Raw genomic sequence first — 18,852 nt, 5'->3', positions numbered from 1 at the left:
TGGGAAGGTCGCTCACCTAGGAGAAGGAAGACCTTGTCACATAGAGGAGGGAGAAAGGTTGTTTTCTGCTGCTCCAGAGAAGCGGACACGGAGCAATGGATCCAAACTACAAGAAAGAAGATTCCACCTAAACATTAGGAAGAACTTCCTGACAATAAGAGCTGTTCGACAGTGGAATTTGCTGCCAAGGAGTGTGGTGGAGTCTTCTGCTTTGGAGGTCTTTAAGCAGAGGCTTGACAACCATATGTCAGGAGTGCTCTGATGGTGTTTCCTGCTTGGCAGGGGGTTGGACTCGATGGCCCTTGTGGTCTTTTCCAACTCTATGATTCTATGACCCTGATCCTTAAACTCTGCTGCCTTACGGGGTATCTTGGGAAGAAGAAAAGGCAAACGCTACTCAAATCCGGAGTGGAGTCCCTAAGATGGCGCCTTGTACGCCTCCTTCCGGCAACTCCTGTAGCCAGGCTGGTGCCAAATAAATTGCTATGCTTGCCTTTGGACCACATCAGTGAGGCCGAGGGAGAAGGGCGTCTTTTTGCCTGGGCACCCCAGCACCTCCGTATCCATCGCCCAGACTTGCACCCTAAGGAGATGCTGTTAGTACAAATTGCAACGACTTCTCTCCCGAAGGCGCGCTCCATTGTCTCTCCAGTACCGTGGGGACTGGTCCCCATTTGCTCCGGATCCTGAACAGGCAGATAGATGTGGTTCTGCAGTTTTCGGGGATGCAGACTGTACCAGAGACCCCCACCCCAACTGCAAACTAGTGTCTCACCCCTGTCTTGTTACTGGACTCCGGAGCTTGCATTAAATCCAGGCGCTTCGCATATTCTTCCCCTCCAAAGACTTCCCTTCTGTTGCGCCCTCCCAATCATTTCACCCCCTTATTTCCCCCCACTGTTGCTGCCCCTGGCACCTGACCGATGGGCCATCGCACCTCCTCGCAAACACCCCCCTCTTCCTTCCGTCGCCATCCCAAAAATGCTCTGCGAGGACGCGAGGTCAAGTTGACGCGGCGATTCGTTAATTCGCCGCTCGATCCAGATTAGGCGCGCGTTGGTGTCACTCTGGACTGCCACGAGTTTAGGCTCTCCAAAGGATCCGGCGACGTTGGCGACGACCTTGTAGCTTCGGATCCTCACCTCTGTGGATAGGAAGCTGGAACGCGCCACTTAATCCGTGGTTTATCGCTTGCTAAAAATCTGGATCAATAAATTTATCGCGTGTCATTTTCCTTCCCTGCCGGTTCCTGTGCCCCGTACCGATTTACAAGCCTGCCTGAACCAGGATTAACTCATTCCGCAGTAACCACCCCCTCCTCCTGGTTGTGATGGCAGCATAGACACGAGAGCGACCCAGAGGGTTCACACGTGACGGCCACCACGCCATCGCAATTCCCAGGGATTCTCTTCGTCTGTCCGCACAGAAATGTGCTTGCAAGAAAGCTGGGATATATGCGATCGGGCTTTTTAGTTACTAGCGTTTAAGAGCTGCGCGCTGGCCGCGAGGAAGTGGCTTTTGTAGGCAATCTGGAGCGGCCACCTTCACTTTTTATGCCCCTGTCCCCAGCCAGAGAGCTTAAGCTTTCGTGAACACGGGTGCCACAAAAAAATCGCTTGGTGGGAGAAAACTCGTGGATGACATTGCTGCAGACTAAGCCCACTGCTACCTCTCCGGAATGGACCTTGTCATGGATATATTAGCTGAGATCCCTGCATTTCAGGGGGGTGGACTAGATGACTCGAGGGTTCCCTTCCCATTCTACGATTCTGTGACTTTAAACCGGTGGCGCCACTGAAGAACACGGCCTTCTGCAGCAAAGTCCCACTCCCCACTGGGGGAACCACCTAAGAGGTAAAGTGCATGTGAAAAAGGACATCTCAGAAAGATCTAACATTGCGAAGCAAATCAGGGCTTCGAATCTCCCTCCATAGAAAAAGGTAAAGTATTTTAGAAACAATCGACACCCCACAGGCTCACCCCTCCCCAAAAATATTTCCTTGGTGCAAATCCCACCTTGGGCATGGGCGACGTCTCCGAGAGAAGCGTGTTCTCGTGCTTGAAAACACGCGGGGGAAGCAGGCAGCTTCTATATGGAGTCCAGTTTGCCTTGTTTAGTCACGAAACGGTTGGTAGTTAAAGTTTACTGGTTGCAATGCACCCTTCTGCTTTAGGTGTTTTTGTTTTAATCTTACGTTTTGACGCCCTGCGTTTTAATTTACACGCTCTTTGTAAAAAAGTGGGTCATTCCTCGCTGTAAAACAGAAACAAAAAGCTGTAATCTTTTTTTTAAAACAACAACAAAGCTCCGTTTCCATTATCTTTTTGCACGCGTCTTCAATTGGTTCTTTGGGATTCGTTATACAGATTGCAAACTTTTAGCGAACTCTTTATTCTGTGGGGAAGGGAGGACGTTAGCCCTTCCTTGAAGAAAGTGCCTGGTGCAAGTCACGGTTATAAAGTAACACATACACACACACACAAAAGTGCCTGGTGCAAGTCACGGTTATAAAGTAACACACACACAAATACATACACCTGGGAGAAGAAATATAATACTCGTTTTCAGATATTCTCTCTCTCTCTCTCCCCCTCTCTCTCCCTTTCCCAAGTTCTGAATTTTAAGGGCTGCATCTGCGTCGTGGATTTGAAGCCGACTCCTGTTTAGAATTCGAATTCTTTTATACACGTGACAATTCCGCAAGCCTCCAACCAATGCATGCCTTCTTCTTGGAAGGATCACCGTTTTACGCATCTCCCCGCGTAGCTCATGGAAGAGCAGAAAATCGGAGAACTGCAGTACGGTCCTTTTGTATATTCCAGAGATTAAAATACCAGGGTTGTTGTTTTTTAATTAAACTTTTTTTTTTTTTGGAGGGTGTGTGTGCGTGTCTGTCCTTTTGCCTGCACCGGGTGCCTTTTCCACTTTCCCTCCTGCGCGTCTTTCCTCCCAGCAAAAAAAGACTCCGGGCCGACCGTGTGTGTCTTTCTGGGTGTGTGTGTGTTTGTGTCAAACGGTCCCCAAAGCCGTCGCTTTTGTTCCCCGAGCGATCGCAGGCTTTTCTCTTCCAAATCGTGGCTTTACAGTACTTCGATCGACGCGTTTTTTGTGTGCTTTCCTTTTTGCTTTTGGACGGGTGGCAAGGTTGTTTTTGTATTGTCTGGATGCGAAGTCTGTCTGTCTGGAGACAGAGGCGGAAGGGAAACCCGCACATTTTCCTCCCCACCCCCCTCTCCCCCCCCATCCCCAGATCCCGAGTCTCTCCACCTCCTCCTCCTCCTCATTTATTTATTTCCAGGGACTTCGCTCTTTTGCAAACACCCCTGAAGGAACGAAATCACGTGAGGCTCCCAAAAGGGGGCGGGGCTTTTTGTCCGGAGGAAAAGAGGTGGGGGGAGGAAGACGAGGAGGAGGAGGGGGAAGGGCCATTTTGTAGATTTCTCCCTCCCTCCCTCTTTCTGTAGCCCGGCAGAAAGAGAGAGAGAGAGAGAGAGAGAGAAAGAGGAGAGGAGAGAGACAAGGCTGCCCAGAGAATCTCTCTGCCTCTGGAGAGAGGATATATTTATCTATACTATATATATTTATATGTATATATTTAAACATTCCAGTCTGATCAGTGTAAGTGGGGCGAAAAGGGGGGCGGCGTCGGTTCCTCCCCCCTTTGCTTCTCCTCTCTCTCTTTTCTCTCTCCCCATCCGGTCTTTCGCTGCCTCCGTGCGCCCCTCTAGAAAGGACCCGGGGATCAGGTAGGGCTGCTATACTTTCCCCCTCCGAAATCTATGTGTGTGTTGTGTCCCTTTTTTAAAAATTAGCATAATTTGCTCCCGGGAACTCCCCCGCTTGCTTTCCCCTGGCGCCTTTTCCCTCCTTGCCCTTTGTCACTCCTTCTCTCTCTCTCTTTCCCTCTCCTCTTTTCCTTCTCTCCCCCCCCCCCACCCTGCCTGGCTTTCAAGATGGCCGATCTTTTCTCTCTCTCTTTCTCTCTCTCTCTCACTCACTCTCTCTCTCGAAATTTTGCCAGCCCTCTCCGGCTCCGAGGAGCCCGCCTTTGTTGTTGTTGTTGTTGTGACCGCGGGTCGCTTTTCCCCCTTCCCCAAATCGCGAAAGGGGGGGGTACCTCCGGAGGCTCTCCAAAAAGGTCTCCTCGGGTTCCCCCTTTGGAAAGCTCAGCTCCGCCCCCCGGGACCCCCTTTCCCTTGTGTGTGAGTGTGTGTTTGCGCGTCTGCGTCCCCCCCATCGCAACTCAGGAAGCCGGCGGCCAGCGTGGCTCCCTTCCCCTGCCCAGGGCTGCTTCTCTTCGGCTGCTGCAGCCACCAGCTCCGGCTTCCCCGGAGAGGCCTTTACCGCTTCGCTTGTGCGTCTGGGGCGTGTGGGTATGGTTTTTGTGTGTGTGTGTTTTGTGTGTGTGCGCAAACGGCGATCGCGGTTTTGACAGCCAGCATCTTGCAGGCCGCGGTGGAAAAAAAGACTCTCCTCTGGTGTGGAGCTCGAGAGATCCACTCCTTTGGATCTCTCGAGAGATCCAAATGTCAGGCGATCCAGGGAGCCCCAAAGAGAAAGGCGCGCGCGATGGCTCCTTCGGGCGCAGCAGCAGCAGCAGGCCCGGGTGATTTGGAGAGGATTGGGATTTATATTGTATATATATCATTTAAAAAAAAAGGGGGGGGGAGAACCACAACATGGCGCGCAGGATGTTGTGGAGAGCGTTGTTGGTCTGGTGTGTGTGTGTGTATGTATGTGTGGATAGGGGGAAAGGGACATATTTCTTCTGCCTTGTGTTTCAACCAGCAAGGTGAGGACGGTGATGGTGCTTCCTTTGGCCCCAGACCGGAGGGGGTTTAAAAGTCTGATCTGGGGAACTCTAGAGCCAGAAAAGGGGTGTGTGTGTTTCTGTCATTCCCCCAAATCACATGGGAATATGGTTTTGTGTGGGTTTTTTTGCGGTGTGTGTGTGTGGGAGGGGTGATGTTCGACAACATAGTTGTTTCCAAATGCGGGGAGGGGGTGGGAAAGCTGATCGGGCTGGGGCAGTTTGAGGCTGGAGATGCCAAAGCAACTCTTGCTGGTATTATTATTATTATTATTATTATTATTATTATTATTATTATTAGCTGTCGCGATGTTTGGCGAATGGACGAAATAAGGGAAGTAGGTGGGGATTGTGATTGTGTGTGTGTGTAAAATATGAATGAGAGAACAGTTGTAGTGGAAAAGCCATATCACTACATATTTTTCACTGTGTGGCTACATAAATAAGAGCAGAATCCTATGGATGCCTGCTAGGAACACTACAGGGTTTAATGGGGCGCTACGTGTGTTTAGAACAACACCCTAAACTTCAACCCCCCATTACTTCCTTAATTTTCTTTTTTAAAAGACACCTGGGGCGCTACGTGTGTTTAGAACAACACCCTAAACTTCAACCCCCCATTACTTCCTTAATTTTCTTTTTTAAAAGACACCTGGTGGTAATTTAATTAGCCAGTTGCTCTTGACGCCCTTGCAAAAATAGGATGCAATGTCAGAACAGACATGAGGGTGGACTTTCAGAAAAGTACCTTCTCCTACTCTCAGTTTGTGATGGTTCATTCATTTCTGCCCCACTAAGAGTGGGGGGGGGGAACCTCTCGGTCACCGGATCAAAATCGCATTTCCCTCCAAAATTCTGATTTCTTCTTTGTAAGCCCCTTCAAAGAAACTTCTGGTATGTAGCTCCAGAATTCGAGAAAGGATGGCGTCTCATTGTCTTCTCTAGAGTATAATAAAAGCAGACATCGTGTCAGTATTTTCTAGAGTGCAGGGAAGGAGACCTTTCTGGACATTGCATTCCGTATTAGCTTCTAGAATGTAAGGAGGAAAGGATTGCCACCACCTCTGTATTTTACTCCAGAATGGAAAAGACACCGTTTTCAATGTGGGCCTTTACACGGAAGAAGTGACCTTCCTTCCAAGTATTTGCCTCTTAAATTCTGGGAATCCGGAACGGGAATTTAAAAAACGGGAGGTTCTAGGATGCAAGGAAGGAGAGGGGGTCATCCTACTTGCAGAAATGTCCGGGGAAAATTAAGGGTTGGATTTCCATATGTCTATTTTGCTGGAGGTTTCATGTTCCAAGCCTTTATATAGAACATTCCCCTCTAGAATTCCAAGATAAGTTTCTGGAGAACTCGAGATAGGAGTAAGATAGGGCTCAATCCAGATAAAGTTCAGCACCGCTCATTGTCTGTTAAAAATGCTTAATTTATTGCTCGGAACTTTTTATAAAAAAGAGATGCTTCTGCCTCCAGAGTCTAAAGAGATCCACTTTCAACCTTCCTCGTGCCTTGTTTCGTTTTTCTACCTTTAAATGTCGGGAATTATTGGCTTAAAAATAATAATTAATAATACCCCACCTTCAGATGGCTTGAAAGTCCTTCACGAAAGTGGTGGCAAGGGGAATAGGAGGAGAGGCTGTTTTATTCCTCCTTTATTATCTTCCTTTCCTCTGTTCTGGGACAAGGTTATTCTCTCAATGTCTCCTGACACCTGCCCGTCGTTCTTAACCCTAACCTTGCAGTGTAGGCCACACAAGCAGAGAGAGAGAGAGAAAGGCTGGTGTTCTTGCGTGTAGGCGGAGCAAAGCTTGTGCGTTTTTCTATGTTTTGCCGTTGTGTTAGCGCGACGAGGATGCAGCGTCCTCTCAAGTCCAGATCTTAGATTATAGACTGGGCTTTGTCGTTGAAAAGAGGATTCCTGCATTGCAAGGGGGTTGGACTAGATGACCCGGGGGGTCCCTCCCAAAGCTGCAATTCTATGAGAAGGATGGAGTGAACGATCAGTTCAAAACGCTGTCCTGGAAGCGGAGCTTCTTCGTCTCTCTGCCGGTGGGTTTCACCCTCCAAGCGTCCCCCACCCCTGCGCATCTCAGCTCCCAGAAGTTGCCCAGTGGTAGGGTGCCGGTAGCCCGGGGTACCCGCCTCGCTTTCTGCGCTTCCCAAGAGGTATCTGGTTCGGCTGGGCTGGATGGCGGGCCTTCTTTGGTCGGATCCAGCAGAGGACTTCTCAAGTTGCCTTCCTTATGAAGGTGTTTGGATGGGGGGAACGGGACAATGTGGGCATCTTCTGCCTACACTTAAGATTGCGCACCGTCGGCTGATGGCGAAAGGCTCGCCGTTCCCCCTGCGCAGAGGCCGGGTGAATCCTAAGCGCCTTCCTGCCCTGGCCTTGAGCCACGCAAGAGCGTTTCCCGCAGGATCGCGCGCTCTTATTCCATGTGGTGCTTGCTGGAGCGCCTGCGGCAGCGCAATCCTGTGCACAGCCTTACGCGGAAGTAAGTACAAATGGGCTTACTCCCAGGCCAGAGTGACAAAGGGTGCCAGCCCAGGGCTCCCCTCCTTCCTGTACCCATTGACCTGGGAGCAAGTCGCGCTGCGCACAGGGAGATTTACTCATGAGGAAACTGGCCAGGATCGCGCTGAAAGCAGCCACGCCCCTGCCCAGGAGAGAAGCGAGGGTCGGAGCTGATTTTGGCTTGGCTTTTTTTCCTGTTCTTTGGACTGGCGTGTATTTAAATCGGCGCCGAGACCCAGTCTTGCTGGCGATGGGGGTGGGTGGGGGGTTTGTTGTGTCTCGCTGGCGGTTTGTTGAGTCTTGCTTGGGGTTTTTGTTGCGTCTTGCTGGCGGTTTGTTGTGTCTGCTTTGGAGAGCGAGTTGCCTTTTGTACCCACGTGGGATCGAGAGAGCTGATGGCCGCAGGGAATCCCCTCGGGGGAGATCGCTTCTGAGAGCGCGTGCAGAGGGGCTGGGGTGGCGCGCGTCCCCGCTGCAGAAAGGCTAGGATTTTAGGATCTCTCTCTCTTGCCTTCAGAAGGGAAGCATCCGACGCAGGTATTTGCCCTGCTCCCCGGAGGTCAAGGCCATGGATTCAATACAGACTTAACTCCCGAGTAAATCTCTTTCCGGATTGCAATTTTTTATAGTCTCAAATCCCACCCCATCCTTTGAAAACATTATTCCGCTTTGATTTGGGATTTTTTTTGGAGGTGTCTCCAAGATCTAGCCAAAGTTAGGCCTTTTAAAACACCCCATTGACTTCAGTGGGAGCGTCTTCCTTTTTGTTTTGAAGATTTATACGCCGCCTTTCGATGGAGTGATGGCAGGTTGTAAAGCGAAGAAACGCGAGTGGCTGGGGCTGCGCAGGCTGGTGTACATGTTCGTGGCTAAGGCATCATCAGGGAATATCCCAATAGCTCTGATTCAGGGCTAAAGGGCATGGGTTTTGCGGATAGGTATTCTGTTCTAGGTTGTCAATTGGCCTTCAGCTTGGACAACAAATCCCAGTGCTCCAGAAAACCGGGAGGGCTTGACTGGAGAGTGCAAGCTTAGCAATGGATCTGGAGATGTAACGAACACCCGGATCTGTTTCCTTCGCCGAATTCTAGAAGCTAATAAAAGGAAGGGACTGTCCTTCAATTTCTGTGTGGTGCACAGAAAGCCGGCGTCTTCCCAGTGCAGAAATCAATAAGAAGATCTCGAGAAATAGATTGATGTACAAGGATAGGGGCTGCGTCCTGCAGAAATCAGTAGAATCTGGAATGGACGGGTTCTAGACTGGATTACTTGGTGCAAAAGAAACATTGCGGGGGGGGGGCGTGGAGTGTTTGCCATACTTGCCCGGTGAAATATTACATGCACTCTCCCGGGGAACCTCGGAACTTGTTTCAAAGGGCCCTTCTTGGGTCCCTGAGCATATGGAGCAATGAAGAGTGGCTCTGAGCACATGCAGAGTGCCCGTTAACTATTGAGTAATCGCTGTCCTCATACATCTTAGAGGAAAATGTCAGGCAGTCTGAAACCCTGGTCAATTTTTTTTAATAAAAAAAAGCAACAACTAGGCAGTGACCAGGAGGCATTAAATAAACCATCTGAAAGATCCTTTCGCTCCACCCGTTTGTTTTCTCGTTTATTTAGGGATCTAAGTATTATATATTTCGCAAACGGCTTGGTGTGCGAGATGGTGATCCTCAAATTTCTGGAGGCTTGTCTTGGAGTTTGGGGGTGCAGGTGAGAGTGGCAGGAGGCCTTGCCCTAAATTTACAGATCTGAATCTAAGCTCGCTATAGCTCCTTAGGTTGCCCCTCCTTAAAGTAGCTCCTTAGGTTGCCCCTCCAGACTCACTTTTCCAAGAGTCGCGGCCCCGATGATGGGAACTGTAGTCCAAACCACCTGGAAGAGGCACCAGGTTGGCGCAAAAATAGTAGTAACCTTGACCGGGATTAGGGAGAAGAGTTTCCGGGCTTCGGGGAAGTCGGAGCCCCGGGGAAAAATTTAAAATAAAAGAAGGATTAAAGAAATGTGAATGCTAACCTTTATACTGGGGAAAAGGCCAATGTATTTAGGATGCAATTCGGTGCATGGGTAGGACATCTTGGAGCCGCTAATGCGCAGCGCAATCCTATGCCTCTCTACTCAGAGGTAATCCGGAATGAGTTCAGGCACTCTTTGCATAGGATGGGAGCGCAACAACCCGGATTGCAGCCAGGGCTGGTTGCAGTCTCTTGCACACTTACATGCGGGGAAGCCCCATTGCTGCCCCCCCTTTTGAAATAGACCTTCGTAGGATCTGCTCCGCCTCCAGCGCTGCGCTGTTTTTCTGAAGATCCCTCCGTTTCCTCACTTCCTGGTTGGTTGCATCGAGCAAAACAGGCTTTCCAAAGTTTGCAGGCTTAGAGAAGGAGGCTGCCTCCCGCCCATTCACCCGGGAGAAATCCTTGCTATTTATTTTACCCGAAGGTTGCCTTTCAGAGCAAAACCCCACTTTCTTTAAACTCAGGGGCACGTGCTTCGGAGCGGGGGGTGCCAACCTGAATAAAACATTGCGGGCGCCCAGGTAAACCCCGCACCGCATAATGGATCACATGATGCAATGCACACACACCGTTTGAATGGGGATGCCCATCAACTTTGTGGGAGCTCGGCCCCCTCAGATATTTTATTGTGGGGGTTGAAGTCGGCTCCTGTGCTTCGGGATCCACAGCTGCGCGCTGTCTGGCAGCGTTTTCCGACCGATCCTGTCCTTTTTTAAGCAAATAAATAAATGCCCAAATGGAGCCCCTTTTTAAGGGTCTTGCTCCTTTAACAACTGCAGGAAGGCACGATCTGTCTGCAGCTTCTAGATTCTGCAAATGTATTCGTTGAATGTATAGCTTGGCTGTGGAGCTGACCGGACCCAGATCTGTTCAGCTTCTGCAATGTTACAAGATGACAATCTTCCTAGATGATGTTGGATTGCAAACATCATCCTTGCCCATTGGCCGCGCTTGGTTGGGGATGCTGAGAGCTGGGGGTCCAATATCTGGCGGGGTGGGGGCAGACGTTTCCAGTCCCTAGCGGTGCAATAATAAAGGGAACTATCTTAAAGTAGTTCCTTTATCAGATGAGTTTTCGATTCATTGGGGGGGGGGAAGGAAGGCAAGGGGATGCAAGGACGCCCCCCGGACCACTCCAGTTAGGTTTTGAATGACCCCAGCATTAAATGGAAATTTAAAATATGAAGCATGGTTTATTTGTATATAAACGCCGTCATCATACATAGGACTGCCTTCTCCCAAAAGAGGTGTAGAATGGGAACATTAGTAGCTCGAAGGGGCCTAGAGAAACTCCCTCTGCCCATCTCTGCGCCCCCCACCCGACCCCCAGCACCCACTATTTTGTCTGGTGCCACCGCTGGATATTTTCTCGAAGCGCTGAGCTTCGTTTTCATAGGGAGTGGTTTTAGTAGAGTAGAGAGTGCGTCTGAGCGCGTGCAGAAGGCCTTTCCTTCCAGGGCCAGTGTAACCAGACGTTCCTTGATCGTAGCGCATCAAGAATTAGGATTGGACCCAAAACGGACGATCCAACTTTGGGGAATCTTGAGCACTTTTGGGGGCGGAAGGGGGTGAGGAGGGAAGCCGTTTTTTAAACGAAAATTGACCACTGATGACCCCAAAGGGGGGGTTCACCTTATTTCCACACCTCCATTGCTCCTGTCCTCTGGGGAGCATAAAATCTGCGATGGTGGCCTGTTTGCAAACATGTATTGGTTTTCCCCTACACACGCATCGATTTTATTTTTTATTTTTGCCTGTGTAGGATGTTGGTCTTCTTGGTTTCTAATCTTGAGCCGTTTGCCTGTTTCAGGAGCTAAATAATTTAATGCAAAGTAGGTGAAAGGGGCTGCTCGACGATATTTCACGTTGAAAAGTCCCTTTGATTTCAAAGGAGAGAGCTTGATCTTCTGTAAATCGGAAGAAAATCCAAGTCTGTTGAATGGGTCGTTAAGCGGAAACCTAAGCAGGCTTGCTCAGAAGTAAGCCCCACTTGAGTTCAATAGGAGTTGCTTTGGGGGTAACAGATATGCAGCAAAAGCCCCTACCTGGGGCTAGGGGAAAGCCAGTATGGTGGAGTGGTTAGCGTGCTGACCTAGGAGCCAGGAGACCCGGGTTTCTATCCCTATTCGCCCATGAAGCTCGCTGCGTGACCCTGGACCTGCCACAATCTTTCAGTTTAACCCGATTTACAAAGTTGCTGTGCGGATAAAATGGGGAGGGGGAGCAGCAAGCGCCTTGCAAGAAAAGCCGGGTATAAATGTAAATAAATGTAATAATAATAATAATAATAATAATAATAATAATAATAATAATGGCAAGCATATACTTTTCGCATTGGAACACGAGGAATTCCTAGAGCAGTTGTGTGCATGTCTATTTAAAAGTGAAGTTCAATCGGTTACGTATACCCTGTTAAGCCTGTACAGGATTGCATTTCTTAAAAGTGCATAACTGGCTGAGCTGTCAGGGAAGTCCCGGCCCAGGCGAGGTTTGTGAGAAGGTGCGCCAGCTTTCAGGCTCTGCACAGCTCTTCTTCAGGCAGTCTGTACCTGTTTCTCTCCCTTGCTGATGCTCCTGCGCTTTCGGCAGTACTTGCGCAGGAGTCAGGAGCACATCAGGTGGAAGGAAGCTTTATTCAGTTCTTCCTGACAAAATTCCTTCCCTCTAAAGCATTTGGGGAGCGGAAGTAAATAAACAACACGCGATCCCTCTAATCAGGCTGCACAAATAAGGGTTTACCACCATGCAATGTAACTCCTAAACCAAAGAGACGCAGGGGTGCATCTACCCAAACACGTGTACAAGGGACCATTTAAAGGAACCCGATTTATTAAATAAATATCCTATTCACATAATTGCAGTAGAACCTCTGTACTCCGGAGCCCAATTGTGGCCAGTAGGTCATGCTTCCGGGTAAGCGTGCGTGAAATTGCGTTGTTAGGATCAGTTTTGCTGAGCGAGTGAGATCCTGTTGAGATCCACCCTTTGCAGGGACAGCAGCCGAGATCTCTCTGCCCATTTTATTGGGAAGCAAATCCCATTGCCTCCTCTCCGATGGGACTTTTCTCCCCGGGAAAGTGGGCGTGAGATGGTTTGCAAACGGGAGTGGGTCGCGGCCGTCTCCATCGTCCGTGAAAGGCTAGCTTGGTGACTTGAGGTCGCCTGATTCTTAGCTAGCCAAAAGTGAAAAAGAAAAGGCCATTTTGATCACCGATAAGAGAGAGAGACTAAGTCGATTTATTTTCAGCTGCTCCACAGCTAAAGAATCTTGCCAGAAAATAAGATGGGAACACGTTCTCAGGTTTACGCGTAAAATGATAGTTTAGCCTGAAAAGACGCTTGCTTGTTGCTCGTCTGGCTTTCTAAATGTTAAAGCAAGTCACAAGTTTCATAAGAGACCATTCTGCTCAGCTTCCTATCCAACTCCTTTCTCTTGCGCTGCAGCTAAAATATCTCCACTCCCCCTGGGTCCGGGTTGTAAAACAGCCTTGTTACTTGGATTTCCTTTGTTTCCAAAGGGGAAAAAGTGCTTCTGAGATCCCTTCTCAACAAATTGTCCCCAAGATACTGAAATCCCCAAGATACTGAAATGCGATTAGGCTGTAAATTTCAAGCTTCCTTTAGATGCAGGTTCCCAGCCTGATGCGCTTCTAGTTAGAAAAAACACACACCCTTTAAGCTCAATGGGGTTTGCCTCCAGGTAAGTATGCAGATAGGATTTCAGCCTTGAAGCGAAAGCACCGCTGGGAGATGTGCAAAAGCCTAAGCAATAATTTGGGAGGTTTTGGCTACACATCTGTGCAAATATTTTTCCTGGTTCCTAAGCAAGTTGGGCGAGGGGAGGGGAACCTGATGCCCTCAGTGACCTAAGAGTAAAACAGCAGGTTGGGGAGAAAAAGAGCAGCAATGGATGGATTCCTCCCAGCCCAGGCGTGTTGATTCACGGGTCACTGATATGTCTAGCCAAAGGCTGTTTGATCTATCCATCTCCATGCTGGAAGGTCGTGTGGGCTGAAGCACATGTGAAAACTATACAAAACGGGAAGGCTGAGGAAATGGGGAAGGTGGTTCATTTTATTTTATTTTATAATTTGCGCACCGCAGAATGGGTGGGGAGGACGCTCTGGGCTTTTCACCTGCACTTTTGTAAAATATATTCCTACCTCAAATTGTCTGTGCAATCAGTTCTCTGGAATTATCCACTCATCCCTCAATCTGATAAATTTATTTTTTTATGTCTGTCTCTTTTCCACAGTCCCATTTTCCACAGATTTTTTCTGTGTGCAAAGGATCGGTTTGATTAAGATGGGAGGATCACTTGTAGTTTATAACCATGTGTGTGTGTGTGTGTCTGAAGAAACAAATTAACTTCACATCCCAATAATAGACTGGGTGGGAAATCAGCCAAGCTCCTTCTTTTTCCTCCTCTTTTGTCTGGAATGAGATTAGCCCTTCCTTAAATATTGCCTATCTAGTCTCATCCTTGGTCCAGGATATGCAGTCTTCAGCACTGCAGATGTTGCTGGACTCCAATTCCCATCAGCTCCAGCCAGCATGGGATGATGGGAGTTGTAGTCCAGCAACATCTGTGTGGAATAACAGCGGAGACATGTCTTAAATGCATTACAGTAAGCCTGCAATTTATGCAGGGGGTTACGTTCCAGGGATTGCTCCTAAAGCAAACATTGCGTATAGTCAAAACACATTGGGTTCAGAGGCGGGTGGGATTGCCCAAGTCACTTTTTCAGGAATCCCACCCCTTTTAAAAAATTTTATTTTGCCACACGTGCGAGTTAAATGCACATAAATTGTGGGCTTACTGTAATTGCCTGAATGCAGGAGGAAGGTATCCCTCTGTAGAGAGGAATGGGGAGGTTGAGAAATGCTCAGGGTTTTTTTGTGTCAGGTAGGATCAGGTTGGTTCCATGGTTGCGTTCCGTTAATAAAGCTATTTCCACTTAGCCTTGAATTTGCTGGTGCAATGCAGGCAGCGGTGGCGGCCAACTAGGGTGAGGATATCAGCCGTTCCTCTTTCTTCTGTTCCAGGGGTAGGCAACCTAAGGCCCGTGGGCAGGATGCGGCCTATTTGCCTTCTCAATGCGGCCCACGGATGGTCCGGGAATCAGCGTGTTTTTACATGAGTAGAAAGTGTCCTTTTATTTAAAAGGCATTTCTGGGTTATTTGTGGGGCCTGCCTGGTGTTTTTACATGAGTAGAATGTGTGCTTTTATTTAAAATGCATCTCTGGGTTCTTTGTGGGGCATAGGAATTCGTTCATACCCCTCCCCAAATATAGTCCAGCCCACCACATAGTTTGAGGGACGGTGGACCGGCCCACAGCTGAAAAAGTTTGCTGACCCCTGCTGTATTCCCTTGGTCCATCTTCCTTAACTCAGTTAGTTGCACTGTTAGGTAATGCTAGACTTCTGGATTTAAAGGTCTTGTGGGCCACAGCTCGTCTTTAGATGATCGTTGCTGTAATTTCACTTCCTGCAAAATGTGATAAGCCAGCCCTGCAGCGTTGTTTGGTTTTCTTTGGTATGGAGGTCCTGCTTCTCTTTCCTCTGAGTGGGGCCTTGCACCTCTGTCACAAAGTCTTATCTTGATTGGCACCATTGAGCCTAACTTCTCCAGCTCAGGAGATAGTTAAATGTAAAGGTAAAAGGACCCCTGACCATTAGGTCCAGTCATGACCGACTCTGGGGTTGCGGCACTCATTTCGCTTTATTGGCCGAGGGAGCCGGCGTACAGCTTCCAGGTCATGTGGCCAGCATGACTAAGCCACATCTGGCGAACCAGAGCAGCGCACACAAACACCGTTTACCTTCCCGCTGGAGTGGTACCTATTTATTTACTTGCACTGGTGTGCTTTCAAACTGCTAAGTTGGCAGGAGCAGGGACCAAGCAACAGGAGCTCACCCCATTGTGGGGATTCGAACCGCCGACCTTCTGATTGGCAAGTCCTAGGCTCTGTGGTTTAACCCACAGCACCACCCACCTCCCCAGGAGATAGTAAGTAGCTCAAATTAAAATATTCAACTGAAGCAGGTCAGGTTGGTGAAGTATGCAAGTCTCCTGGTTTCTTAGTGCTCCTTAAGTGTTTTTTTATGGTACAGTTTTGAAGTGGAGAGTCTTGGATCAGGGGTTGTGAGACCACTTCCATGCTCAATTGTGAAGGTCACAGGGTGACCTTGGCTCCCCCTCTATCTCATCTAATCTATTGTGAGGATAATATGCGTGGAGGGAGACACCATGTCCATTGGCCCTTAGCTCATTAGTTTTATATAGTTTTTATTTTATTTTACAGATATAAACTTATAGCAAAATCAATTAAAGGTAAAGGGACCCCTGACCATTAGGTCCAGTCGTGGCCGACTCTGGGGTTGCGGCGCTCATCTCACTTTATTGGCCAAGGAAGCCGGCATACAGCTTCTGGGTCATGTGGCAAGCTAAGCCGCTTCTGGCGAACCAGAGCAACGCACGGAAACGCCGTTTACCTTCCCACCGGAGTGGTACCTATTTATCTACTTGCACTTTGATGTGCTTTCGAACTGCTACAAATCTATATAAAGAGATTACTCCTGAATCTCACAACTTCCCCCCATGGGTCCTAATGTCAACATTTACAATTGCATATCAATTCATTATCCACATTTTCTTAACCATCTGAATTATCCATAGTCGTCGTTACCTTACAAGTGAGGTTAAAATCCTGCCAATGTTTTCATCTGCTTACCATGGTCTCCTAAATAATTTATAAATCTTTCCCATTCTTTTTTAAAGTTCTTGTCCTTTTGGTTCCTGAGCCTTCCAGTTAATTTTGCCATTTCGGCATAGTCCATCAACTTGGTTTGCCATTCTTCCCTGGTTGGAAGGGTTCCTTCTTTCCATCTCTGGACTAGTAACATCCGTGCGGCTGTTGTCAAATGGATAAATATTCTTTTCTGAACCTTTGGAATCTCGGTACCTATAACTAAAAAAAAAAAAAGCTTCTGGTTTTTTAACAAACATTATTTTAAACTCCCCCCCCCCATTTTTCATTATATATCATCTTCCATAAAGTTTTTATTACCTTATACGACCACCACATATGATAAAAGGTACCTTCTTTTTCTTTACATTTCCAGCAGGTATTTGTGCTTGTTCTAGACATTTTTGCTAACGTACTAGGTGCCAAATACCACCGGTACATCATTTTCATATAATTTTCTTTCACCGTACAACGTGCTATAAATTTCTGTAACTTCTCCCAATCTGCCATAAAATTAATAAATAAATTAAACCGATACGTTGACTGAAAGATATATAATGCTAGCTGGATTGTAAAAGACAGGGGTGAGGAGATCCCATTGGTGGAAACGGGCTATTTTGCAGAGCTGCCATCAAATGGGAGATAGCTAATAAAAGGGCCTGGTGCCATACAAAGAGAAAACGTTTGTGAAAAGAAAAGACCAGATGGGTGTCACTGGAGTAGAGTTGAAAGACTTCTCTTCCAAAACCCACTAGTATCTGCTAATTAATTATCTTTCAAAGAGGCTTTCACAGAAATTAATTTCTTTTACAGGATTAATCTGTAAAAAGGGCTGTTGATTGATTAAAAGATTTTCAGTTGACTTATCTCCTGGCTTCCCATTAATTCATTTAAAGGAAGAAGCATATTGCAAAAGTCCTGATAGGTTTCTTCCTGAGGAGACCTGTAGTGTTTCTCTGAAGTGTGAGAGGGATTGATAATGCTGTAAATAAGCTACTACTTATTGCTAGATGGAAAGACCGTATTTAATATTTTCAAAAGAAGCTAAAGGATTTGAACAATTCCCCCCCCCTTCAGAATATTTCTACTGGTTTTTCTCATTTATCTAAAATCTGAACGATTTAAATCTCTTGTAATGCTTTGTTTTGCCAGTTAAAGTTTGCAGCGCTACAGAGAGAGGTACAGTGGTACCTCGGGTTAAGTACTTAATTCGTTCCAGAGGTCCGTACTTAACCTGAAACTGTTCTTAACCTGAAGCACCACTTTAGCTAATGGGCCTCCTGCTGCTGCCACGCCGCCGGAGCCCAATTTCTGTTCTTATCTTGAAGCAAAGTTCTTAACCTGAAGCACTATTTCTGGGTTAGCAGAGTGTGTAACCTGAAGCGTATGTAACCTGAAGCGTACGTAACCTGAGGTATCACTGTACTGGGACACTAGACTTTGTGGAAATCCCATTCCCCTTGCTAAAGAAGTTGTGTTCTTTAATTCCAGATATGTGGGCTGTTACACCAGTGATGAATAGTGTAGGGAATTCATTATGCTTATGTTAAAATATGCGTTTGTCTATCAAATTGTACAGTATTTGAAATGTTGGCACGGGGAACAAATTCTAGGAGAAACCTCAGCTCAAACTGATTCTGATTCAACATAGGGGGCAATGCTATGGCAAGATCCGGACTTAGCCAGGCTCAACCAGGGTTACCGTAAGTCTCCAACCTTGGAACACCCAAAGATACAGTGGCATTGCTGGCTGATTTAAATCTCAAAAAGGGTGGTGGTGGAGACAGGGACAAGAGAGGGAGAATTTAGGCTGGCTCCTAAACCCATTCACCTTGGTTGCATGATCTGGCCACACACAACCATTTTAAAGTCTTGTTTTCCCTCTGCCCAGGGTTCAGCAGAACAGCAGCCCCACTGCTGAAGTTTGGATCTGGCTTAACTTTAGACTGGCTTAACTTCCATGGTCTTTCTTTACACTAACTTCTTGTACATAGGATTTTACTGTAGATGTACCTAACAAAGGAGGTGTTGGGGCTTCAAACCGAAAGGAAACATTATTCGAAGAGCTTTGTTTTGATTTGATTGTTCTGCGGGGAGCAGAAACTGATGTAATTTTTACTAGGGTGAAAAAGCTGATTGAGGGAGTTAATTAACGTAGGGAAAGTCTCATAGACTAGAAGTTACATCATGCACCGTATTTTTCGCCCCATAGGACGCACCAGACCATAAGACACACCTAATTTTTGGAGGAGGAAAACAAGGGAAAAAATATTCTGAATCTCAGAAGCCAGAACAACAAGAGGGATCGCTGCGCAGCGAAAGCAGCGACCCCTCTTGCTGTTCTGGCTTCTGGGATAGCTGCGCAGCCTGCATTCGCTCCATAAGACGCACACACATTTCCCCTTACTTTTTAGGAGGCAAAAAGTGAGTCTTATAGAGCAAAAAATACAGTACGTATCATGTGGGTTTGTAGCATATATGTATGTATATGTGACGCGTAATTAATGTTACTTGTTGGGTGTCCTTAGAGAGAGAAACAGATATTTCCATGTAGCCCGAATGAGGTCTTGATTTCTAGCATGAGGATTTTATTAAAACTAGCTTGCACTGGCAGGCTGGCTGGCTGGCTTCTTTCCAGCGTTTAATTTCCATTTAAGAAATAAAAGAGCGGTGCTCAGGCAACATGCTCTTAAGCCCTGACCCCTAAATCCAGATGTGTGAGGGCTGAGAAAAAACAGTCTTCACACGCAAAC

At 47.6% G+C, this 18,852-nt stretch overlaps 1 protein-coding gene across 2 annotated transcripts in view; it reads left to right on the top strand.

Moving 5' to 3' along the window:
* Positions 1-3,450: 3,450 nt before the first annotated feature.
* The window catches only part of PCGF2 (polycomb group ring finger 2), a 39,328-nt gene continuing 23,926 nt past the window's right edge, over positions 3,451-18,852 (top strand). The window contains exon 1 of one of the 2 annotated variants that reach the window (XM_081166563.1): positions 3,451-3,747. In XM_081166563.1, the coding sequence (XP_081022689.1) occupies positions 3,587-3,747 (161 nt within the window). In that variant the 5' untranslated portion in view covers positions 3,451-3,586. The remainder of the gene's footprint in view (positions 3,748-18,852) is intronic. The other variant, XM_081166566.1, reaches the window with a different exon arrangement.

The sequence above is a fragment of the Podarcis bocagei genome, assembly GCF_964188305.1.
Source record: "Podarcis bocagei genome assembly, chromosome: 13".
NCBI lineage: Eukaryota > Metazoa > Chordata > Lepidosauria > Squamata > Lacertidae > Podarcis > Podarcis bocagei.
Note: the sequence above shows the minus strand (reverse complement) of the source record. Positions and strands in the feature narration are given on the sequence as shown.